This window comes from Coregonus lavaretus (genome assembly GCF_964263955.1).
Source record: "Coregonus lavaretus genome assembly, chromosome: 24".
In the NCBI taxonomy this organism is placed as follows: Eukaryota; Metazoa; Chordata; class Actinopteri; order Salmoniformes; family Salmonidae; genus Coregonus; species Coregonus lavaretus.
This window is the reverse complement of record NC_140011.1, coordinates 5,343,220-5,370,044: the sequence shown is the minus strand read 5'-3', so window position 1 is coordinate 5,370,044 and position 26,825 is coordinate 5,343,220. Positions and strand designations below refer to the sequence as shown.

Genomic DNA, 26,825 nt, shown 5'->3' with positions numbered 1-26,825 from the left:
CTCTAAGAATGACTCACTGTAGTTCCGGGTAAATAGCGTAAATGCCCTTGGAGGAGGTTATTTGGCCTTGACTCAGTGATATAAGTTTGGCTCAGGTTTGGCCCCATAGAAATATAAATATTAGAACTAGCATCTCCATCAATGAGTGTACCCATCATGTTACATACAAATCGCAGTGGTGACGGGCCTTCTAGTAATTATATTTCTATGTTTGGCTCTTTCTCTAATGTATGCCACTCAGCACTGCCTGGACAATGGTAGCTTTGTCTTTAGAAGGTAGGTGCACTGACTCACTGTACCTGCATAAGGCTGAAGGCTGGATCTGAAGACCGGCCACCAAATTCTCTTATTTTACTCCTCTCCTCAAAGCCTTACATATAACAAACCGTACTATGTAACAGACTGGTCATCTGTCTTTGCTTGTTCTGGAGGGAGACCTAAAACAGACTTAGGTAATCTCTTACTGAAATGCATTACCGTCCGGTGTTCAGCTGGGCATTACTATTTTCCTCTACCCCCATTTCTACACAAGGGCCCTTCTGTTAGTGGTATGCTTTCAGCTTTCTGTAGCCCGGACGATCAGATTACCTCGATCAATCTACCTGGGGAATAACATAAGTTAAGATTCAGGAGTGGTGACAGGTAAGCCTAAAGCTCTCTACCTGCCTACTTGAATACTATGTCAGGCAACTGTCAGGGAAATAATTTGATATGGTAAAGTTATGATGCAGTTGCAGTTCTATCAGGCAAGGCTTCACCGTGTGATTATAATTCTGTCTGACATTCTTGGAGTTTGGACACACCTACTCATTCAAGGTTTTTTCTTTATTTTTATTATTTTCTACATTGTAGAATAATAGTGAAGACATCAAAACTATGAAATAACACATGTAATCATGTACTAATCAATAGTCTTAAACAAATCAAAATATATTTTATATTTAAGATTCTTCAAAGTAGCCACCCTTTGCCTTGATGACAGCTTTGCACACTCTTGGCATTCTCTCAACCAGCTTCACCTGGAATGCTTTTCCAACATTCTTGAAGGAGTTCCCACATATGCTGAGCACTTGTTGGCTGCTTTTCCTTACCTCTGCGGTCCAACTCATCCCTAACCATCTCAATTGGGTTGAGGTTGGGTGATTGTGGAGGCCAGGTCATACGATGCAGCACTCCATCACTCTGCTTCTTGGTGAAATAGCCCTTACACAGCTTGGAGGTGTGTTGGGTCATTGTCCTGTTGAAAAACAAATGATAGTCCAACTAAGCGCAAACCAAATGGAATGGTGTATCGCTGCAGAATGCTGTAGTAGCCATGCTGGTTAAGTGTGCCTTGAATTCTAAATAAATCACTGACCGTGTCACCAGCAAAGCACCACCACACCACCTCCTCCATGCTTCACGGTGGGAACCACACATGCGGAGATCATCCGTTCACCTACTCTGCGTCTCACAAAGACATGGCGGTTGGAACCAAAAATCTCAAATTTGGACTCATCAGACCAAAGGACAGATTTCCACCAGTCTAATGTCCATTGCTCGTGTTTCTTGGCCAAGCAAGTCTTCTTCTTATTGGTGTCCTTTAGTAGTGGTTTCTTTGCAGCAATTCGACCATGAAGGCCTGATTCACGCAGTCTCCTTTGAACAGTTGATGTTGAGATGTGTCTGTTACTTGAACTCTGTGAAGCATTTATTTGGTCTGCAATTTCTGATGCTGGTAACTCTAATGTACTTATCCTCTGCAGCAGACGTAACTCTGGGTCTTCCTTTCCTGTGACAGTCCTCATGAGAGCCAGTTTCATCATAGCGCTTGATGGTTTTTGCGACTGCACTTGAAGAAACTTTCAAAGTGCTTGACATTTTCCAGATTGACTGACCATCATGTCTTAAAGTAATGATGGACTGGCGTTTCTCTTTGCTTATTTGAGCTGTTCTTGCCATCATATGGATTTGGTCTTTTACCAAATAGGGCTATCTTCCGTATACCACCCCTACCTTGTCACAACAGAATTGATTGGCTCAAACGCATTAAGAAAGAAAGAAATTCCACGAATTAACTTTTAAGAAGGCACACCTGTTAATTGAAATGCATTCCAGGTGACTACCTCATGAAGCTGGTTGAGAGAATGCCAAGAGTGTGCAAAGCTGTCATCAAGGCTAAGGATGGGTACTTTGAAGAATCTAAAATATATTTTGATTAACACCTTTTTGGTTAATACATGATTCCATATGTGTTATGTCATAGTTTATGTTTTCACTATTATTCTACAATGTAGAAAATAGTAAAAATAAAGAAAAACCCTTGAATGAGCAGGTGTGTCCAAACTTTTGACTGGTACTGTGTGTATATACACTACCGTTCATCAATTTGGGGTCATTTAGAAATGTCATTTAAAAAAAAAAGAAAAGCACACTTTTTGTCCATTAAAATAACATCAAATTGATCAGAAATACAGTGTAGATATTGTTAATGTTGTAAATAGCTATTGTAGCTGGAAACTGCTTTTTTTTTTTAATGGAATATCTACATAGGCGTACAGAGGCCCATTATCAGCAACCATCAGTCCTGTGTTCCTATGGCACGTTGTGTTTCCTAATCTAAGTTTATCATTTTAAAAGGCTAATTGATCATTAGAAAACCCTTTTGCAATTATGTTAGCACAGCTGAAAACTGTTGTGCTGATTTAAAGAAGCAATAAAACTGGCCTTCTTGAGACTAGTCGAGTATCTGGAGCATCAGCAATTGTGGGTTCAATCTCAGACTGGCCAATAAAAAGAAAAGATTAAGATGGGCAGTCTGAGATATGGCTGAGATAGGTCAGCATCCCGGAGTCGCTACTTCACTGACGTTGAGACTGGTGTTTTGCGGGTACTATTTAATGAAGCTGCCAGTTGAGGACCTGTGAGCCGCCTGTTTCTCAAACTAGAACTTGAACGGTAGTGTGCGTGTGTGTATACAGTTGAAGTCGGAAGTTTACATACACCTTAGCCAAATATATTTAAACTCAGTTTTTCACAATTCCTGACATTTAATCCTAGTAAAAATGTCCTGTCTTAGGTCAGTTAGGATCACCACTTTATTTTAAGAATGCGAAATGTCAGAATAATAGTAGATTTATTTCAGCTTTTATTTCTTTCATCACATTCCCAGTGGGTCAGAAGTTTACATACACTCAATTAGTATTTGGTAGCATTGCTTTTAAGTTGTTTAACTTGGGTCAAATGTTTCGGGTAGAGTTCCTCAAGCTTCCCACAATAAGTTGGGTACATTTTGGCCCATTCCTCCTGACAGAGCTGGTGTAACTGAGTCAGGTTTGTAGGCCTTTTTGCTCGCACACGCTTTTTCAGTTCTGCCCACACATTTTCTATAGGATTGAAGTCAGGGCTTTGTGATGGCCACTCCAATACCTTGACTTTGTTGTCCTTAAGCCATTTTGCCACAATTTTGGAAGTATGCTTGCGGTCATTGTCCATTTGGAAGACCCATTTGCGACCAAGCTTTAACTTCCTGGCTGATGTCTTGAGATGTTGCGTCAATATATCCACATAATATTCCTTCCTCATGATGCCATTTATTTGTGCACCAGTCCCTCTTGCAGCAAAGCACCCCCACAGGATGATGCTGCCACCCCCGTGCTTCACGGTTGGGATGGTGTTCTTCGGCTTGCAAGCTTCCCCCTTTTTCCTCCAAACATAACGATGGTCATTATGGCCAAACAGTTCTATTTTTGTTTCATTAGACCAGAGGACATTTCTCCAAAAAGTATGATCTTTGTGTGCAGTTGCAAACCGTAGTCTGGCTTTTTTGTGGCGGTTTTGGAGCAGTGGCTTCTTCCTTGCTGAGCGGCCTTTCAGGTTATGTCGATATAGGACTCGTTTTACTGTGGATATAGATACTTTTGAACCTGTTTCCTCCAGCATCTTCACAAGGTCCTTTGCTGTTGTTCTGGGATTGATTTGCACTTTTTGCACCAAAGTACGTTCATCTCTAGGAGAAAGAACACGTCTCCTTCCTGAGCGGTATGATGGCTGTGTGGTCCCATGGTGTTTATACTTGCATACTATTGTTTGTACAGATGAATGTGGCACCTTCAGGTGTTTGGAAATTGCTCCCAAGTATGAACCAGACTTATGGAGGTCTACAATTTTTTTTCTGAGGTCTTGGCTGATTTTCTTTTGATTTTCCCATGATGTCAAGCAAAGAGGCACGGAATTTGAAGGTAGGCCTTGAAATACATCCACAGGTACACCTCCAATTGACTCAAATTGTCAATTAGACTATCAGAAGCTTCTAAAGCCATGATATCATTTTCTGGAATTTTCCAAGCTGTTTAAAGGCACCGTCAACTTAGTGTATTTAAACTTCTGACCCACTGGAATTGTGATACAGTGAATAATCTGTCTGTAAACAATTGTTGGAAATATTACTTGTGTCATGCACAAAGTAGATGTCCTAACCGACTTGCCACAACTATAGTTTGTTAACAAGACATTTGTGGAGTGGTTTAAAAACAAGTTTTAATGACTCCAACCTAAGTGTATGTAAACTTCAACTGTATGTATGTATGTATGTATGTATGTATGTATGTATGTATGAATGTATGAATGTATGAATGTATGAATGTATGAATGTATGAATGAATGAATGAATGAATGAATGACTCCAGAAGGAAGGGAGAAAGGATTTTGGGTGTACTGTTGTTGGGTGGATCTCCATATTTTTTTAATAATGTCTGATCCTGGACAGACTGGAAACATCTAGGTTACTCTGACCCCCAGGGGCAAACGGGAATGATTTATCAAGCTGCCGTATAGTGATCCATGTCAACTGCCCTTACAGTGTCAGATCTGCCAGATAGTGCACTGTGAACTGAGCAGCTGTATAACGGCCTGTTTGAGTCACCCAGTAGGCTGGCACACATTAATTATTGATGCACTCTGACGCAAACCTAGAAGTCATGCTACCATGACTTGAAATCTGTGCAAACAAAGACTTCACTTGATAGGCTACTTGGTTCGTGCTACGGAGGGAAAATGAAAAAAATTGACACTGTAGAGAGAGAAACAAACTTGTTTTTGTTCGGTCTCAGTCGGAGTGTTTGAACTAGACTTCTGACGAACTGGGAGCTACTGTAAGAGAGGGCAGCGATCCAAAGAAATAGAGAGACTTAAGATGGCTTCGTCTGACTGGTTTGGACTGGATGAGGCTCTTTTGTGAGCGTCCATTGACCACATTCCTTTATTCTCTTTCTGTTAGTTTGTGTAGGTAGAAGGGGAGGGGCACATGGAGAGAGGGAGCTAAAAACTAAAGTCTACACCCAGTCCAGCCCAACTGACCTCACGCATACAGAAAGGAAACGGGAAATCTCTTTCAACTGATTAGATAGCTGATGTCTGAAATTTGCATGTGATACTGGGAGGGGTTGTTCTGCTGAGGGTAGGCACTCTAAGCTTCACTATGATCTCAGTTTATGAGTTATTTTCATTAAGTAGCGTGTCTGGGTTAAACAGTACAAATGCAGAGCACTTTGTGTACCTGACTAATGATTCATTTCCCAAGGAATGTCCTATTAAACGGGTGGTTTTCCCAGTAGACCATAGTAGTAGTATTAATGGCTCAGGACAAATGGTTTTTCTGACCGCTTGTCCTGACCAGTGTCGAGAGTTTTTCACTAGTCAGGTCACGTGATCAGTAAAAAGTCTTGGCCCAAACAATGTCCTAATAAATGGATCGTCTCACGTGAGGGTTCGCTACGACCGCCTACTCTCATGGGGCGGGAGGTAGCTTAGTGGTTAAGAGCGTTGTGCCAGTAACCGAAAGGTCGCTGGTTCTAATCCCCGAGCCGACTTGGTGAAAGATCTGTCTGTGCCCTTGAGCAAGGCACTTAACCCTAATTGCTCCTGTAAGTCACTCTGGATAAGAGCGTCTGCTAAATGACAAAAAGGAAGTACCTATCAGAAGCATCTGTTGGAGACAGACAGGTAGAGTGGCGAATGAGGTGAGACACTTCTATAAAAGGAGACATTCTCCCGCCCTCTGGTTATTCTTGCTTCTCTTCCTCACGAATAGTGTCACTACTCTAGCTCGCCTCAGATCGACTGGATACCTGTTTGCCTGCTTAACTGCTCAGAAGTGAACCCTGAAGGATATCGCTGCCGAGCATAGGTCTTCAGACCCTGTCGAGAGGTTGAGTACTAACCGGAAGGTTTTTGTTTTAGTTTCAACAATTATTTTCTACTTCTCAGTCTCTGCTAGCTACTGAGACTCGGTTAGCCCACGCTGCAAGGCTAACTTGGCTACCTTGCTGAGAGGCAAGCTAACTTCGCTAGCATACCCTACCTGCAACATGGTAGCATTGTGAGCACCCTTTTCTCGTCTACATTCACCTGTTGTGTTAACTAGACCGACCCTCTCAGCCTTCACAGCACCTTCGGTTGGAAAAGCACTCTTTCTGAAGGCTAACTTGGCCAGCACTGAGCTAGCCACGGCACACCTTCACCCCGAGGTAGCTTCTAGCTAGCTAACGCCCCACTAGACTCGTGGCTATAGCATTATACGGTGCTCAATATTGCTAGCTATTAGCCACAAGACTCCTAACTAGCTAGCTTGGTACGCCGTTTACACAAGCTACTATTTGCTAGTCACCAGCCTTGGGCTTCTAACTAGCTAGCCTATGCTGTCTACACGTTGTTGTCAGTCCTCCTAGCAAGCCTTGTCCCTCGCAATGGCCACTTCTATCCTGTCCCAGGACGAGCCTTTCCCAGCGCTTAAACCCCCACGTTCTTGTGCTTGCGGCTCGATGATTGTGGGGAAAGATTCCCACCCTCTATGCATAATTTGCTTCGGTAAGGAACATGACCAGGATGCGCTCGAGGACCCTGAGTCCGGTGAGCACTGCAGACTGCCTCTGAGGCTCAGTTCTCCGCAACCAAGCCCAGTTGGGGTGAGTCAGTTGGGTCATGGATAGCCTCGACTCCCTCCCCTCAGTGTCTGACGACGTGGTGTCAGGGGAAGGTGAGTTAGGGGATGACGATGGGATTAAAATCATGGAGATCCTCGAGAGAGCGCAGGAGATGGGGACTCTCAGGCCAGCATACCTCCTCCAGTGGAGTTTGGGCTCCTTTATGTCTGCAAGCGGGCCGTGGCCAGACTGGACATCGAGTGGCCGTCCCCTGTAGTGGCTCAGCACCCGTCAAGGGATCTATACGACGGGAAAAAACTCCAGTCCCATACAGGCCCGATTTAAGATAACTGCTCCCCGCAGTACCAGTTTGCCTCAAGGAAGCTAAGAGCCCCAGCTGTCAGAGCCCTAGACAACGCAACCGGGCCACTGCCTGCTCTGCCTCCCCAGCTTACGGGAGCAAGTGGCTGAGGAGCTATGTTTGCTCTTGACAACGCTCCTCCATGAAGCAGAGCCAAGACATACCAGTTATGTCGCTGTCCTACTGCCCAGGATTAGGAATACTGCGCTGCAGGTGTTTCCTTCTTCCTTCGGCTATATTGCCGGACGTCTTACGTCATGGTGCTGGCTGCTCTGTCCCGGGACAGTCTGCTTCCGGCATCTATCCAGACTGACTTACTGCAGCGACACACCCAGGAGAATTGGGTGATGCCTTATTCTTTCCTTCCTCATCTTTGAGCCCCTCGATGACCAGTGATTTTTCGGTCGGCAGTTACAACCGTGCTTACGATAAGTCCTGGCAGCTGTCATCACGGTTGGGTAGGTTACTTTCTAAATGTAATCAGTTACTAGTTACCTGTTTTGGATTACCCAAACTAAGTAATGTAATCTGATTTACTTTCCATTACTTTTGGATTACTTTCCCCTTAAGAGGAATTAGAAGAAGGCAAAAAGGATGCATGATCTCTGAAACAAACTTCAACTTGTGCCTTTTTTCCAATGCTGAATTGAATGTCATTGAGAAAACAGAAAGGTGTCTTTTTTTTCCGCAAACATCCTTTCTGAATTTAAAAGTAATCCAAGAAGTAATCTAGTTTTTCAAAAGAATCTGTACATTTTTACATTTTAATTAATTACACTGTAATTTGATTACAATATTTTTTGTTGGTAACGTAACTGATTAGTTCTTTTTTTTGTAATCCGATTACATTAATCAGTTACTCCCCAACCCTGGCTATCGTCATACTGTCATCAAGGCAAAGCTGTCAAGGCAAAGGGTGGCTATTTGAAGAATCTCAAAAATATAAAATATATTTTGATTTGTTTAACACTTTTTTGGTTACTACATGATTCCATATGTGTTATTTCATAGTTTTGATGTCTTCACTATTATTCTACAATGTAAAAAATTGTAAAAATAAAGACAAACCCTTGAATGAGTAGGTGCCCAAACTTTTGACTGGTACTGTATCTCACTCATAATATCAGAGAACCAGGGTTACGCAAGTAACCTTATGTTTTTCCACGTCTGTGCTGTCTGGGAGATAAAATATCACTGGTGGAGAGGATACAGTTAGACTACAGCTGAGCTAGACATAACAGATGGAACACCATGAGGATGTGAGCCTTTTCTGGCAAAACAAGCAATGTTAATGGATTCAGCATTGGTTTTATTATAATCAGACAGGCTGTCTATGACATTTAGCTATTGGCCCATAAATACCGTCATTAAACCTCCCATATTGAGTAATATGTCTTCAGAAAGTAAACCGAAAGAAACATGTTCACTCTTACAGCCAGTCCCTGTTTTCTTTTTTAATTGATTTTTAAAGGCCAAAGTTCTCAAAAGCTCTCCTTCCTTACAATGTCAAGTTTGCCTACCTGATGGGCTTGTCCTTTTATAACTTTGTGTTTGTAAAGTACGAGTCACAATGATTACTCATTTTTGTGTAGGGTATTGTAAAATTTAGGAGGATTGACAGGGCTACTCACAGTGCTTGGAGAGGAAACATTCAATGCGCCAGTGGATGAGCGGGCACATGAGACATGGCTTCAGTTCATATCAGGAGAGAGTTGACACTGGTAGTGGAGTGGAGTGGTCATCCTCTCTTAATCGGGGAACAGGAGGGGACAAATACCAGATACATTCCATTACAGCAGCGCCATCATAGGTTTGGGCAACAAGTTTCTCCATGAAGCTAAACTGTTGAATTCACTAAATTCACATCTCAGAATTCACAAAGTCAAATACAGACTGCACATCTTGCCCACTTGACACATCAAAGTAGCCCAAGAAACGTTCCTGAATAAAGCCCTGATCATCCACATACCTGACAACCTGCGGAACTTTCCCTCTCATCTTGCCCCCTTAAAGCCAACTCTTGCATACCCAAAAATGCAGTATCTTCTTAGCTTCTTGTTGTGTTGCGCAGTTTGAATATGCAGACATTCGTCCATTACATGATCGATGTGGCTTTTTCCTAGAAGCTTGAATCTGATGTGGGCAATGAAAGGGGTTCTTCAACATAAAAATCCACTACATTGTCGTTAGTGAGAAAACGGCGGAGAAAACGGTACTCTGGTAGCTAGCTAGCTATTGCTACAAAAGTTAGCATGGCAAATTGAAATAAGTGGCACTAACTCGTCACAAAAATAACGTTTTAAAACCAAGAAAACAATATACAGTGCCTTGCAAAAGTATTCATCCCCCTTGGACTTTTTCCTATTTTGTTGCATTACAACCTGTAATTTAAATGGATTTTTATTCGGATTTCATGTAATGGACATACACAAAATAGTCCAAATTGGTGAAGTGAAATGAAAAAAATAACTTTTTTCAAAAAAATAATAAAGAACGGAAAAGTGGTGCGTGCATATGTATTCACCCCCTTTGCTATGAACCCCCTAAATAAGATCTGGTGCAACCAATTACCTTCAGAAGTCACATAATTAGTTAGATTGCGCACAGTTGGACTTTATTTAAGTGTCACAAGATCTATCACATGATCTCAGTGTATATATACACCTGTTCTGAAAGGCCCCAGAGTCTGCAACACTACTAAGCAAGGGGCACCATGAAGACCAAGGTGCTCTCCAAACAGGTCAGGGACAAAGTTGTGGAGAAGTACAGATCAGGGTTGGGTTATGGTGGCAGCATCATGCTGTGGGGATGTTTTTCATCGGCAGGGACTGGGAAACTGGTCAGAATTGAAGGAATGATGGATGGCGCTAAATACAGGGAAATTCTTGAGGGAAACCTGTTTGTCTTCCAGAGATTTGTTTTAAAAATATTATTTCTTGTTTGTTTCACAATAAAATAATATGTTGCATTTTCCAAGTGGTAGGCATGTTGTGTAAATCAAATGACACAAACCACCCAAAAATCCATTTAAATTCCAGGTTGTAAGGCAACAAAATAGGAAAAATGCCAAGGGGGGTGAATACTTTCGCAAGCCACTGTAATATCTCAGTCTCCTGTAGGTTGAAGAAACTAATTTGAATTTAGTAATATCCTAAGAATGCTCAACTATTACTATTCACCATCTCAACTATCCAACAATGTCACCAACTGTATCTCTGCAGATCTTCTCAAGCTCTGTCAGGTTGGATGGGGAGCGTTGATGCACAGCTATTTTCAGGTCTCTCGAGATGTTCGATCGGGTCTGGAGGAAACCTGGCACCATCCGGGCTCTGGCTGGGCCACTCAAGGACATTCAGAGACTTGTCCTGAAGCCACTCCTGCGTTGTCTTGGCTGTGTGCTTAGGGTCATTGTTCTGTTGGAACTTGAACCTTCGCCCCAGTCTGGGGTCCTGAGCGCTCTGGAGCCAGTTTTCATCAAGGATCTCTCTCTACTTTGCTCCGTTCATCTTTCCCTCGACCCTGACTAGTCTCCCAGTCCCTGCCGCTGAAAAACATCCCCACAGCATGATGCTGCCACCACCATGCTTCACAGTAGGGATGGTGCCAGGTTTCCTCCATTTCATTTTCATTTCATTTCAGTCATTTAGCAGACGCTCTTATCCAGAGCGACTTACAGGAGCAATTAGGGTTAAGTGCCTTGCTCAAGGGCACATCGACAGATTTTTCACCTAGTCGGCTCGGGGATTAGAACCAGCGACCTTTCGGTTACTGGCACAACGCTCTTAACCACTAAGCTACCTGCCGCCCCCCCTCCTCCAGACATGACGCTTGGCATTCAGGCCATAGAGTTAAATCATGGTTTCATCAGACCAGAGAATCTTGTTTCTCATGGTCTGAGAGTCTTTAGGTGCCTTTTGGCAAACTCCAAGCGGGCTGTCATGTGCCTTTTACTGAGAAGTGGCTTCCATGTGGCCACTCTACCATAAAGGCCTGATTGGTGGAGTGCTGCAGAGATGGTTGTCCTTCTGGAAGGTTCTCCCATCTCTATAGAGGAACTCTGGAGCTCTATCAGAGTGACCATCAGGTTCTTGGTCACCTCCCTGACCAAGGCCCTTCTGCCCCGATTGCTTAGTTTGGCCGAGAGGCCAGTTCTAGGAGAGTCTTGGTGGAGGCCACTGTGTTCTTGGGGACCTTCAATTCTGCAGACATTTTTTGGTACCTTTCCCCAGATCTGTGCCTTGACACAATCCTGTCTCGGATCTCTACAGACAATCCCTTCAACCTTATGGGTTGGTTTTTGCTCTTACATGCACTGTCAACTGTGGGACCTTTATATAGACCGGTGTGTGTGCCTTTCCAAATCATGTCCAATCAATTGAATTTACCACAGGTGGACTCCAATCAAGTTGTAGAAACATCTCAAGGATGATCAATGGAAACAGGATGCACCTGATCTCAATTTTGAGTCTCATAGCAAAGGGTCTGAATACTTATGTAAATAAGGTATTTCAGTTTTTATTTTATTTTATAAATGTGCAAAAATGTCTAAACCTGTTTTCGCTTTGTCATTATGGGGTATTGTGTGTAGATTGAGGAAAAGGTTTTATTTTAATCCATTTTAGAATAAGGCTGTAACGTAACAAAATGTGGAAAAAGTAAAGGGGTCTGAATACTTTCCGAATGCTCTGTATGTATATTTAGTATAGTTTTATCTAAAAAGGATCACTTTGAATGTTTCATTATTGATTTATTTTCTGAAATTCACTGAGTAGAATGGTCCTCCCCTTACACCTCTGAAGAGCCTCCACTATCCATACAGGCTAGAACACTTTACAATGCAAGAAGATTCCGGTAGATTCTAGCTTTGTAGGCTACACTCCTTGCTAGCTTACAGCTGAAGCTAACATCAATTCACTACCGTAGTACTTTGTTTGTGATAATATGCTGACTGCCACCAAAACTTTATTTTTTCACTTAGTCGGTCTCTCTCTCACAAAGATGATACATTGCCTCAGCAACTGACTATTTGTGAATAGGGCTCCGACCGCTTGCCTGTGAATGACGTCATTACCGGTTAAAGAGACAGCGCACACTTTTATAAAATAAGCTACTTCTATGCAAATGTTGTTGATCAGTACAATACAATGTCTGAAATGGAAGGGACAGATTGTTTGTTTGTAATCTGAAGCCCCATGAATATCAACCAAAACAAGCTCAATAACTCAGTGGATGCACACACTCCTAACGAATATGCATTCACCTGTATTGTGAATAGGCCTTGGCTACGTATTGATTTACCCAGTTTATCAATAAAGATTTACCATTCAAATAAATTATTACCATTATGTAAATAGAATGGTAAAAACAAAGTCAAATTGATTGTATAATTGATTCATAATGCATACATGGCTGTCTTTGAAAAATGTAATGATATTGAACTCAAAAGATGCTCAACGATTGAACAGAGCAGTAGCTGAGTTCATTGGTCTGGATCACAGTGCCATTCTGTGACTTTGGCTAATATACTTTATTTTTTTGCGGTGGGATAGTCTTGTGATGGTATCGAGTATTGTGATACTAAACCTGGTATCGGTATCAAAGTCTAAATTCTGGTATCGTGACAGATCGCACTAAATGAGAATATATAATAATTGGCGCAATTGTGGAGTTGTTGTATTCGACATAGTTGAATGTAATGAATGGTCTGTTTTGAATAAGGCCCATGTAGTTGATTTGGTTCTGGGTGCTGAGATTAGCTGACTCATAACATTGCAAAGGAAGTCACATTTAATATACGTAGGAGGTCTGTGTGGTTTAGTTCACTGGAGCCCCAACAAAGCAACCACACGCAGGGAGTTGGTTTTGTGTGTTTAGCTGTAGCACTTGTACTGAAAAATGAAAGTGGTTGAAGAAAGCTAATAAGGTTAATTGAGAGAACGCATGCTAGGGCTGGGCGATATGGCCAAAATATCATTTTAATGGTATTTAAAAAAAAAAATTGACAGTATGACACTGTCTCCCTCTCCCTCCCTCACACGCTCCCTCTCTCACACACTCTGTATCCCTCACACTGTCTCCCTCTCCCTCCCTCACATGCTCCCTCTCTCACACACTCGCTGTCTCCCTCTCTCAGCTCAGTCCTCCTGTAGCTCAGTTGGTAGAGCATGGTGCTTGCAACGCCAGGGTTGTGGGTTCGATTCCCACAGGGGGACCAGTATGGAAAATGTACGCACTCACTAACTGTAAGTCGCTCTGGATAAGAGCGTCTGCTAAATGACTAAAATGTAAATGTAAATGTAATGACTGTATTTGATGTTTTTTAATAATAAAAGTTCTACATTTTCTTTATGGGTAGTGTTTGAACCTGGGGTGGCAACACATAAATTCTAAGTGATTTCAATGGGTCTTTCTCCATTCTGATTGTTTTATACTGTTCAATTCAACTTCAACCAAAAATAATTTGCTGCATTTTCATCCATTTCTGAATTTCCTGCACTCATTTGAGATAATTTCCACACTGCCACATAAGGCTGCACTATATGGGCAAACAATCTAGGCCTTATTATTAACCAAATGTTGCAATTGCGATTTGACTTGTGATTTAAAGCAAAACACTTGGGTAAACTGTTGGAATCATGGAAATATAATGATTATTCTAATTCTATAGTTCGAATAGTGGGCACTTTAAAGTGTTTGACATGACAACAAATGAAAATGCCAGTGAGGAGTTAGTGACAGTGTAGGAACCAAAATGTTGACAAGTGTTTCCTAGTGGACCCTATAATCTTTGGCTACATTGAGTGTTTTCTCATAGCTACTTCATATAGCTAACACATTCTTGCTTTGCGTATACCTCTCATTTAGAAGATCCTGTTGCACAAAAAACCTGCAGTACCAGTCAAAGGTTTGGACACACCTACTCATTCAAGGGTTTTTCTCTATTTGTTTTACTATTTTCTACATTGTACAATAATAGTGAAGACATCAAAACTATGAAATAACACATGGAATCATGTAGTAACCAAAGAAGTGTTAAACAAATCAAAATATATTTTAGATTATAGATTCTTCAAAGTAGTCACCCTTTGCCTTGATGACAGCTTTGCACACACTTGGCATTATCTCAACCAGCTTCAAGAGGTAGTCATCTGGAATGCATTTCAATTAACAGGTGTGCCTTGTTAAAAGTTAATTTGTGGAATTTCATTCCTTCTTAATGCGTTTGAGCCAATCAGTTGTGTTGTGACAAGGTAGGGGTGGTATACAGAAGATAGCCCTATTTGGTAAAAGACCAAGTCCATATTATGTAGAGAACAGCTCAAATAAGCAAAGAGAAACGACTGTCCATCATTACTTTAAGACATGAAGGTCAGTCAATCCAGAAAATGTCAAGATCTTTGAAAGTTTCTTCAAGTGCAGTCGCAAAAGCCATCAAGCGCTATGTTGAAACTGGCTTACATGAGGACCGCCACAGGAAAGGAAGACCCAGAGTTACCTCTGCTGCAGAGGATAAGTTAATTAGAGTTAACTGCACCTCCGATTACAGCCCAAATAAATGCTTCACAGAGTTCAAGTAACAGACGCATCTCAACATCAACTGTTCAGAGGAGACTGCGTGAATCAGGCCTTCATGGTCGAATTGCTGCAAAGAAACAAACTAAAGGACACCAATAAGAAGAAGAGACCTGCTTGGGCCAAGATATACGAGCAATGGACATTAGACCGGTGGAAATCTGTCCTTTGGTCTGATGAGTCCAAATTTGAGATTTTTGGTTCCAACCACTTTGTCTTTGTGAGACGCAGAGTAGGTGAACGGATGATCTCCGCATGTGTGGTTCCCACCGTGACGCATGGAGGAGGAGGTGTGATGGTGTGGGGATGTTTTGCTGGTTACACTGTCTGTGATTTATTTAGAATTCAAGGCACACTTAACCAGCATGGCTACCACAGCATTCTGCAGCAATACGCCATCCCATCTGTGGTCCTCTGTAGCTCAGCTGGTAGAGCACGGCGCTTGTAACGCCAAGGTAGTGGGTTCGATCCCCGTGACCACCCATACACACAAAAAAAAGAAATGTATGCACGCATGACTGTAAGTCGCTTTGGATAAAAGCGTCTGCTAAATGTCTTATTATTATTATCTGCGCTTAGTGGGACTATCATTGGTTTTTCAACAGGACAATGACCCAACACACCTCCGGGCTGTGTAAGGGCTATTTGACCAAGAAGGAGAGTGATGGAGTACTGCATCAGATGACCTGGCCTCCACAACCACCCAACCTCAACCCAATTGAGATGGTTTGGGATGAGTTGGACCGCAGAGTGAAGGAAAAGCAGCCAACAAGTGCTCAGCAAATGTGGGAACTCCTTCAAGACTGTTGGAAAAGCATTCCTCATGAAGCTGGTTGAGAGAATGCCAAGAGTGTGCATAAACTGTCAAGGCAAAAGGTGGCTATTTGAAGAATATACAATATATTTTGATTTGTTTAACAATTTTTTTTGGTTACTACATGATTCCATGTGTTATTTCATAGTTGTGGTGTCTTCACTATTATTCTACAATGTAGAAAATAGTAGAAATAAAGAAAAACCCTTGAATTAGTAAGTGTGTCCAAACTTTTGACTGGTACTGTAGGTCTACACCATCACTGGTATTATCAGGCTGTATAGCTAGTTACGTTTGCTCTGACTCAGTACATTTATTAGCTAGCTAGGGATTAGCGGGTAACAAGATTTAGGCCCAATTTGCTAGGAAAATACAAATTAGCTGTTTGCAGATATAAGAAACACAAACTAATAGTGAAATTGTAGAACGCTAGTGGATTTATATTAAGAAGCAAAGTGAAAACCGCATCTTTGTCATCAACATTGTTGCATGCGCTGCATTGATCATGCAGCGATTGAACGCAAGTGTCTCGTGGTTGAGGAACAACAAATGCGCTCCTTGAGTGACCGGGAGCGGGGCTAGGTCTGTGTGGAAAGCGGCACGGAGAGAGAGAAAGCGGAGAGAGATGACTTAAGTAGCGAAGTAACCTATAAAGATGCACATTACACACGGCGTATCACATTTAACAAACCAAACATTCAAATACCGTTCTAGAAGAACCCAAACCGGTCCGTGCATCAATACCGGTATATCGTAAAATATGGTATATGGCTCAGCCCTAACGCATGCTGACACATGACGTATCTCCCCAAAATGAAAATAATTCTCTGACTTTGTGCAATCCTGTTCAATTTGATGAGCTATGTTTTGTAGTTCAAGATAAAGCATGTTGGAAGATATCTTTTGAAGCTTTTACTCTAATGAACTTTGAAGTATATACTTGTGGCAATGTAAATGTATTGCATTACATTTTTGTCTCGCTCCCTCTCCATAGGTAAACCATCATGATCCCCATCACAGAGCTCCGATACTTTGCTGACACCCAGCCGGCGTACCGCATCCTGAAGCCATGGTGGGACGTCTTCACAGACTACATCTCCATTGTCATGCTCATGATCGCCGTGTTTGGGGGCACACTACAGGTAACCCAGGACAAGATGATATGCCTGCCCTGCAAGTGGGTGGTCAACAAATCCTGTGAGTACCTCAATATGAGCTTCCGTGACTCCTTTGACTCCGAGCCAAAAGGCATCCAGTATGACCTCGACCGGCACCAGTACAACTACATTGACGCGGTCTGCTATGAGAACAAGCTGCACTGGTTCGCCAAGTACTTTCCCTACCTGGTGCTACTGCACACCCTCATCTTCCTGGCCTGCAGTAACTTCTGGTTCAAGTTCCCCCGGACTAGCTCCAAACTGGAGCACTTTGTGTCCATCCTGCTCAAGTGTTTTGACTCTCCCTGGACCACCAGGGCTCTGTCTGAGACGGTAGTGGAGGAGAGCGACCCCAAGCCTCTGGGGAAGATGAACGGTACCATGGACAAGAAGGCGTCATGCATCAGCGAGGATGTGGAGGCCAGCGAGCCCATGCTCCAAAGGACCAAGTCCCGCATCGAGCAGGGCATTGTTGACCGCTCCGACACAGGTGTCCTGGATAAGAAGGAAGGCGAGCAGGCCAAAGCTCTGTTCGAGAAGGTCAAGAAGTTCCGGATCCACGTCGAAGAAGGGGACATCGTCTACCGGCTCTACATCCGCCAGACCATCATCAAAGTCATAAAGTTCATCCTGATCATCTGCTACACGGCCTACTATGTGCACTACATCAAGTTCAGTGTGATCTGCACAGTGGACATTGAGAAGCTGACGGGCTATAGGATGTACCACTGTGCTCACCCCCTGGCCACGCTCTTCAAGATCCTGGCCTGTTTCTATATCAGCCTGGTAGGGATTTACGGTCTCATCTGCATGTACACCCTCTGCTGGATGCTCAGCCGCTCGCTTAAGCGCTACTCCTTTGAGTCGATCCGCGAGGAGAGCAGGTACAGCGACATACCCGATGTGAAAAACGACTTTGCCTTCATGTTGCATATGATCGACCAGTATGACCCGCTCTACTCCAAACGCTTTGCTGTCTTCCTGTCGGAGGTTAGCGAGAACAAACTGCGTCAGCTGAACCTCAACAACGAGTGGACGCTGGACAAGCTGCGGCAACGCATCACCAAGAACTCCCAAGAGAAACTGGAGCTGCACTTGTTCATGCTTAACGGAATCCCTGAAACTGTGTTTGACCTAATAGAACTGGAGGTGCTCAAGCTGGAGCTCATCCCTGATGTCACCATCCCCCCCATCATTGCCCAGCTAGTCAGCCTGAGAGAGATGTGGCTCTACCACACACCGGCAAAAATTGAGGCCCCAGCTTTGGCCTTTCTGAGGGAGAACCTTAAGTCCCTCCACATCAAGTTCACCGACATCAAGGAGATCCCTCTATGGATCTACAGCCTGAAGAACCTGAGCGAGCTGCACCTCACAGGGAACCTGAGCGCAGAGAACAACCGCTACATTGTCATCGACGGGCTACGAGAGCTCAAGAGGCTCAAAGTGCTCCGTCTAAAGAGTAACCTGACCAAGCTGCCTCAGGTGGTGACGGACGTTGGGGTCCACCTCCAGAAGCTGTCAATCAACAACGAGGGAACCAAGCTGATGGTGCTCAACAGCCTGAAGAAGATGGTAAACCTGACAGAGCTGGAGCTGTTGCGCTGCGACCTGGAACGCATCCCACACTCCATTTTCAGCCTGCACAACCTGCAGGAGATCGACCTGAAGGACAACAACCTCAAGACCATCGAGGAGATCATCAGCTTCCAGCACCTGCACCGTCTGGTAAGCTTGAAGCTGTGGTACAACCAGATCGCCTATATCCCCATCCAGATCGGCACCTTGACGAACATGGAGAGGCTCTACCTAAACCGCAACAAGATCGAGAAGATCCCGGGCCAGCTATTCTACTGCCGCAAACTACGCTTCCTGGACCTGAGTCATAACAACCTGACTAGTATACATGCCGACGTGGGCTTCCTCCAGAACCTGCAGTACTTTGCTGTGACAGCCAACAGGGTGAGTAGAGATCTAGTATTTGAGTGTCCCTGAGAAAATGTTCGATACACACTTGGAACTACTTCTATAACTAACACAGTTTCTTTCCTCTATCTAGCTATATTTGTTAGGGCCCAGATTATTTCCTGGTCAGGTTAAATGGTCAAAAAACACTTGTCTAGGCAGTTATCTGTGTGTCACAGGAAAATGTTAGACATTTTGTTCTTGAAAAGGCCTACTCCCTTCTACCTTCCTCTCTTTCTTTCACATGTGAATGGGTCATAGTTCACACTGGATAATAGGAAGGTAGGGCTTAGGATAATTATGAAGACAGGTATGTGGTTATGTTAGGGATAATTGCCCTAATGATCTTGTGTACACATTGTAGAGTTTTGTGTAGTAGACAGAGATGTCTCCATAGTTCCATTGAGGTAAAATTAACACTTCAATAGTTTGTTTGCCCAATATTCTGAGAAAGCAACAGCCTACCCTGCTAGTGCTAATAATATGTTTCAAATGAGTTCAAGAAGGGGAAAACATTCTGACGTATTGCACACCGTGGGTTAACAAACGCAATGTGCCCGAGTTTTAAAAGTACACCGATTTTAAAAGTTGTATTATGCTAATGTGTTTGTCACTCTTCTGGCTGAAGAGAGCTTGTCTCAGGGTGATTTTCAAGGCAAACTGTTTTGGTACTGTACTTACTTACTTTTTAGTAACTGAAAATGTAATAATTTTCAAGCCAATATGAAGTCAAAATGTCTGGTGAATTAGTTTTTAGGACTATTTAGTATAGTCAAGCTCCTAAAACAGTGTCACTCTTTGAACAGTGTGTACTACACCCCACCCTATTAGATGCAACTCATCCTTGTTAAGCAGATAGCTGGGAAAAGTTTACTGTCTTCTGTACAGAACACCTCAGGGTGATGCTGTCTTACAAACAATTCACAAAACTCCTGAATGGGTCTAAGGAGATTATTTACATGAACTTTGACTTATGTGAATTCTTGTCTAACTAATTTCTGACTTTTAGAGAGTTTTGAGAATAATGTTAGTGTAGGCTAACTCTTGTAAGTTACACTTGTAAGTGAAAGTGTAACACTAACTAAATGTAATGTATCATGTAAATATACATAATATATAGTATAATATAATGTAAACATATTACATAATTGAAAATCATATATTTTCATAATATAAATGTGAGGTGACTCAGCCATAGCTCTGGCCATTTGTGACTCACAACCTGGATTTGGTCTTATGTAGCAACATACATTTTTTTTTTTTACATTGGATAAAAGTAGAGACTCAGAGCTACAAAATGGAATATCATACACTGCATTTTTGAGGAACAATGGGAAAGTAATTCTGCTTTGAAAGTTTATAAACTTGTAAACTCACTTTTGAGAGAAAGTTATTTGAATGTTTTGGTATCTAGTGAAGAGCTCTTCTTTGTCTACACCCATTCAGCATCGTTCACACCCTCTTAAGCTTTAGCCCCACCCTTCTCGTTTCGCTCTCTCGCAGCGTTCAGAGCGCACACTTGACGCTCTGGCCGATGATTGATTTGTTTACCTCTGGTTGCCCTTAGTTTGAAGATGTAATCTGGAGACAGGTTTTTTCTCCATCTCTTTAGCTATCATACTCTAATTCCACTGATTTCAAAACTCGATCCTCCAGAAAGTGGAGAGCAACACTTATGTAGCTCCACTATATGATACATTTAATAAATAGTCGCGTTCGACAGGATTACCAACACAGACTGACCGGCTCAAATAGACAGAAGGCTTCTCTCGGCATGTCCAGCCCACTCATTATCTCAGCCAATCATGGCTAGTGGGAAGGTTGCTGTCTTTTTCTGTGGCTTGACCAACAAGGCTCGTAATTGAATGGCTCTCCTGTGAAGTCGTGACTTGCGACATAAGCCTAATTTCCTGAAATGGGTCACATTTGTGTTTTTGCATGGGCCAATTTTGTGAATTTTGCATAAACAACACTCGGATCACCTGACGGGCTGACTTTACAACCAATTTGCCTGCGTTAAACACGCCGTTCATCCAATTGATTTATTTAGGAATCGAGTTCACAGTGAGAAACATGCTGAGGGCTTGCAAGGAATTCTGGGAGGTTATACAACATTGTCCCTGTTGTGTTCTGGCGGGCATCTGCTGTGTGTGGGATCAAATGGTTTCTTTAAACGATACTATTATCATGGTTTTAAGGCGATTCCACTCCAGCTGGAGCAGAATTTTTTTTTGTTATCTCAGATTGTTCTGGCAATTCTCACATAGGAACTTCATTGGGAGGAAATATGTTTAACCAAAAGAGTCTAAGCTATTAGCCCATACAAATGCATTGAATAACATATTCACTACATGGAACAACAGATAGTCCCCCAAAAAAATCTAAAGGAAGTTTGTTCTGAAGTGTCTGTCCTATATCTGAGAGATATAAGAAAGATCAGGAAACATGTAATTTTTGTACATGTATTTAACCCCTTATTTTTGTCACTAAACAGTCTCCAAATGTGTCCAACCCCTTCGATTCGGTCTTATGTTGCAAAATATGAAATTGTGTTTTTTACATTGGATAAAAGTAGAGACTCCGAGCTAGAAAATTGTATATCATACAATGCAGTTGAGGAACAATGGGAAAGTAGTTCTGCTTTGAAAGTTGATCAACTTGTAACCCCACTTTAGAGAAAATGGCCCTTGAATGTTTTGGTACACCTACTGGAGAGCTCTTCTTTGTCTACACACATTCAGCATCGTTCACACCCTCTTAAGCCTTAGTCCCATCCATCTCTTTAAGGATTCACATGTGAGGCCATGTGGTAAACACACGCTATATCAAATAAAATCTAAGTTTATTTGTCACATGCACAGGATACAGAAGGTGTAAACGGTACAGTGATAGTACTTGCATAGTAGCAATATCAAAAACAGAAAGTGTCCAGATAAAATATTTGATAAATATTCTACCGTTATTAGATTATGCTTACCCGACACACTTGTCTAAATTGATGGGTCATGTGAAGGAAATGCTATAACCACCCCTCACACACATCAAATACAATCGATGGCCGTAATCACCCACAGACACACCTGCTAATTTGATGGGTCATGTAATAATCCGGCCGAAGTGGAGTCTTTTGTTTAGACATGTAGCTAGCTAGGTAGCTAGCTAGCTAAACAATGAACCGGCATAACCCCAACTCATACTACTACCAATACAAACATTGTCATAGCTGTAGGATGAATCTGCAGGGAGCTAAAGCTAACAAACTAGGTTCAATGTTATCTAGCTAACATTAGGCTATAACTAGCAATGCAAATGGATTTCTGTTTCGAATAGTATTACCACACAGATCATACACGTAACGTTAGCTAGCAAGCCAGAAAGCTAACGTTTGCTAGCTAACTAACAGTATGCTTTAACTTGCAATAAAAATTACTTTTTGACAAAATTAGAAACTTAAAATGTAGCAATACTCTTACTCGTATACATGGATGATCGCTTCACCGCAGAATGGAACCATTTACAGTGGCTTGCAAAAGTATTCACCCCCCTTGGCATTTTTCCTATTTTGTTGCCTTGGGTTTGTATCATTTGATTTACACAACATGCCTACCAATTTTGTAGATGAAACATATTTCTTGTTTGTTTCACAAGAAAAAATAAGACAAAAAAAACTGAACTAACTATTCACCCTCCCCCAAAGTCAATACTTTGTAGAGCCACCGTTTGCAGCAATTACAGCTGCAAGTCTCTTAGGGTATGTCTCTATAAGCTTGGCTCAGCTTTTTGCCCATTCTTCAAGGCAAAACTGCTCCAGCTCCTTCAAGTTGGATGGGTTCCGCTGGTGTACAGCAATCTTTAAGTCATACCACAGATTCTCAATTGGATTGAGGTCTGGGCTTTGACTAGGCCATTCCAAGACATTTAAATGTTTCCCCTTAAACCACCTGAGTGTAGCTTTAGTAGTATGCTTAGGGTCATTGTCCTACTGGAAGGTGAACCTCCATCCCAGTCTCAAATCTCTGGAAGACTGAAACAGGTTTCCCTCAAGAATTTCCCCTGTATTTAGCGCCATCCATCATTCCTTCAATTCTGACCAGTTTCCCAGTCCCTGCCGATGGAAAAACATCCCCACAGCATGATGCTGCCACCATGGTGTTCTCGCGGTGATGAGAGGTATTGGGTTTGCGCCAGACATAGCGTTTTCCGTAATGGCCCAAAAGCTAAATTTTAGTCTTATATGACAAGAGTAAATTCTTCCATATGTTTGGGGAGTCTCCCACATGCCTTTTGGCAAACACCTAACGTGTTTGCTTATTTTTTTCTTTAAGCAATGGCTTTTTTCTAGCACCTCTTCCGTAAAGCCCAGCTCTGTGGAGTGTACGGCTTAAAGTGGTCCTATGGACAGATACTCCAATCTCCGCTGTGGAGCTTTGCAGCTCCTTCAGGGTTATATTTGATCTCTTTGTTGCCTCTGATTAATGCCCTCCTTGCCTGGTCCGTGAGTTTTGGTGGGCGGCCCTCTCTTGGCAGGTTTGTTGTGGTGCCATATTCTTTCAATTTTTTAATAATGGATTTAATGGTGCTCCGTGGGATGTTCAAAGTTTCTGATATTTTTTTATAACCCAACCCTGATCTGTACTTCTCCACAACTTTGTCCCTGACCTGTTTGGAGAGCTCCTTGGTCTTCATGGTGCCGCTTGCTTGGTGGTGCCCCTTGCTTAGTGGTGTTGCAGACTCTGGGGCCTTTCAGATCATGTGACAGATCATGTGACACTTAGATTGCACACAGGTGGACTTTATTTAACTAATTATGTGACTTCTGAAGGTAATTGGTTGCACCAGATCTTATTTAGGGGCTTCATGACAAAGGGGGTGAATAGATATGCACACACCACTTTTCCGTTATTAATGTTTTAAATTTTTTTGAAACAACTTATTTTTTACATTTCACTTCACCAATTTGGACTATTTTGTCCATTACATGAAATCCAAATAAATATCCATTTAAATTACAGGTTGTAATGCAACAAAATAGGAAAAACGCCAAGGGGGATGAATACTTTTGCAAGGCACTGTAACTCTGTTTTGTTGGTAGCTACATCTTGTTTGGCCAGCTTTGTGTTAAGTCACTCTGGTTCACACTGACCGTGGCGTGTGCAGAAAGTAGCCCTTCACTTTTTCCTACTGATCTGTCGATAGCACCTGCTAAATTCAGGGCATCAATGTTGTTGAGAAAACTAGCAAAACTTTTGTAGTTCTCAATGGCTAACATTATATCTTTCAAAAACAGCACGGTAGAAAGGACTGTCAACACATACTGAACAGCTCGTGTTGTAGACAGAAGCGTGCTACATGGCAGACCAATCCAAACTAATCTCCCGGCATGTCCAGCCCATCCATTATCTCAGCCAATCATGGCTAGTGGGAAGGTTTCTGTCTTTTTCCATGGCTAAACCAACTAGGCTCGTAATTTAACAATTTATTCATATTTATGAATAGAATACAAGTTTGTTATTAAGGTACATGAAAGTTCACATGTTCCAGAAGGCATTTCTGCCAAAAAACACATTTTGATTAAAAAAAGACGTTTACATTCAAATGCTACTTCTGTGAGGTAGTGACGTGCGACATATGCCTAGTGTCCTGAAACGAGTCATATATATATATATATATATATATATATATATATATATATATATATATATATATATATATATATATATATATATATATATATACTTCCATAAATGTTTTCAGCTGGTGCCAGGGGACCTACAGACGAGTCTTGTGAGAGGCCTGTGGGCGTCCTAGAACAAAGCCAACATGTACATGTTCGTGAGAGTCATCTTTCCATATAGGGGTCATAATAGTTTCTAGACTAAACCGTTCGGATGCTACAGACGATTTCGTGAGAAGACAGATTTTCGGGATGTCTCATGGTCTGACAAACACTGCTCTAGCTCCGTCACCTTTCACCGCAGATGTGGAAGTGTTACATAGGAGGTGGAGTATCCAATGCAAAAAAACATATCTCTAGCTAAAACTGACAGATTTGTATGGGGATTTTTTTATTATGCTAATTTCATTTCTTTGGGGGTGCAGACATTGACCAATCACAGCCCCCATTTAGGATTGCACATTCAGCAAGTCACCAGCAGAGGGAATTCTCTGAATCCATTTTTCCATTCAATTTTTTGTGTTGAATAAATGAATGTGAAATTTTTATTTCAGAATCAAGACATACTCCATATTTTATAGTACACTATAAGTAGTATATTGACACCAATATGTTGTCTTTATCACATTCACAGATCATAGGGTCTTACAGGAGGCATGTATAGGTCTAAAAAGGGCCTTAAAATGACAGTTTAATCATGATTTTCTAAACAAATTGTTTGTGATAGCAATGTAAAAAGCATTCCTTCCTCCCAATAAAATGTATATGTGAGAATTGCCAAAACAATCTGAGATACCAAAACTATTTTCCGCTCCCACAACGTGGAATCACCCTTTACTGCACTCCCTTGTCCACACTGAGAATAGTCCTCAAACAGGGTGGTATTCATCCCAAAATAGCCCCTTTTACAAGGAACCCCTCTGGTGTGTTCTGTGTTTTTACCCCCCTCTCCGGAGTCTTCGCTTTGCGATTTGCACATTATCGACCTACATGAGCTGTGTAATTTGTAAAACGTTGTTCCCAGGTGGGCCCTAACGAGGACCCGATGCGCGCAGCTGGACACCAATGTGCTAAAGTGTTCTACGTTTTAGTTTTTCTAGAAGAACAACAATGCATGAGTAGCCCCAACCGCCTCCAGCCATTTCACATCTTCAGTGCATGAAGCTAAGAAAAGCATTTGTAATTTGATAAGGCTATTTTTAGGCTCGTGAATCAGCTTACTCTGATCCTAATTGGCTTAAATTAACAATCTATATAGGATGCACTCATTGTGCTGTTGTCCCAACAGATGACTGAACTATTAATAACAGGTGTTAGTGTGGGCATGATGCATCAGTCATTATAAAATATGTACAGTGCATTCGGAAAGTATTCGATCCCTGGGACCACCCATACACAAAAATGTATGCACGCATGACTGTATGTCGCTTTGGATAAAAGCGTCTGCTAAATGGCATATTATTATTATTATTATTATTATTCAGACACCTTGATTTTTTTCCTAATTTTTTTACGTTACAGTGTTATTCTGCAATGGATTAAAGTAATTTTTTCCTCATCAATCTACACACAATACCCCATACTGACAAATCAAAAACAGATTTTTAGATTTTTTTGCAAATGTATAAAGAATAAAAAACAGATAGCTAAGTACTCAGACCCTTTGCTATGAGACTCGAAATTTAGCTCGGGTGCATCCTGTTTCCATTGATCATCCTTGAAATGTTTCTACAACTTGATTGGAGTCCACCTGTGGTAAATTCAATTGATTGGACATGATTTGGAAAGGCACACACCTGTCTATATAAGGTCCCACAGTTGACAGTGCATGTCAGAGCAAAAACCAAGCATGAGGTCAAAGGAATTGTCCGTAGAGCTCCGAGACAGGATTGTGTCGCGGCGCGGATGCATGCAGCATTGAAGGTCCCCAAGAACACAGTGGCCTCCATCATTCTTAAATGGAAGAAGTTTGGACCACCAAGACTCTTCCTTGAGCTGGCCGCCCGGACAAACCGAGCAATCGGGGGAGAAGGGCCTTGGTCAGGGAGGTGACCAAGAGCCCAATGGTCACTCGGACAGAGCTCCAGAGTTCCTCTGTGGAGATGGGAGAACCTTCCAGAAGGACAACCATCTCTGCAGCACTCCACCAATCAGGCCTTTATGGTAGAGTGGCCAGACGGAATCCACTCCTCAGTAAAAGGTACATGACGGAATCCACTCCTCAGTAAAAGGTACATGACGGCCTGCTTGGAGTTTGCCAAAAGGCACCTAAAGGACTCTGAACATGAGAAACAAGATTCTCTGGTCTGATGAAACCAAGATTGAACTCTTTGGCCTGAATGCCAAGCGTCACGTCTGGAGGAAACCTGGCACCATCCCTACG

General features: G+C 42.2%; 1 protein-coding gene across 1 annotated transcript in view; it reads left to right on the top strand.

The window, feature by feature from the left end:
- The window catches only part of LOC311099951 (volume-regulated anion channel subunit LRRC8A-like), a 34,728-nt gene that overhangs the window by 1,780 nt on the left and 6,123 nt on the right, over nt 1-26,825 (top strand). Inside the window, exon 2 of the mRNA XM_084140672.1 lies at nt 16,644-18,765. Within this exon, the coding sequence (XP_083996798.1) occupies nt 16,654-18,765 (2,112 nt within the window). The 5' untranslated portion in view covers nt 16,644-16,653. The remainder of the gene's footprint in view (nt 1-16,643; nt 18,766-26,825) is intronic.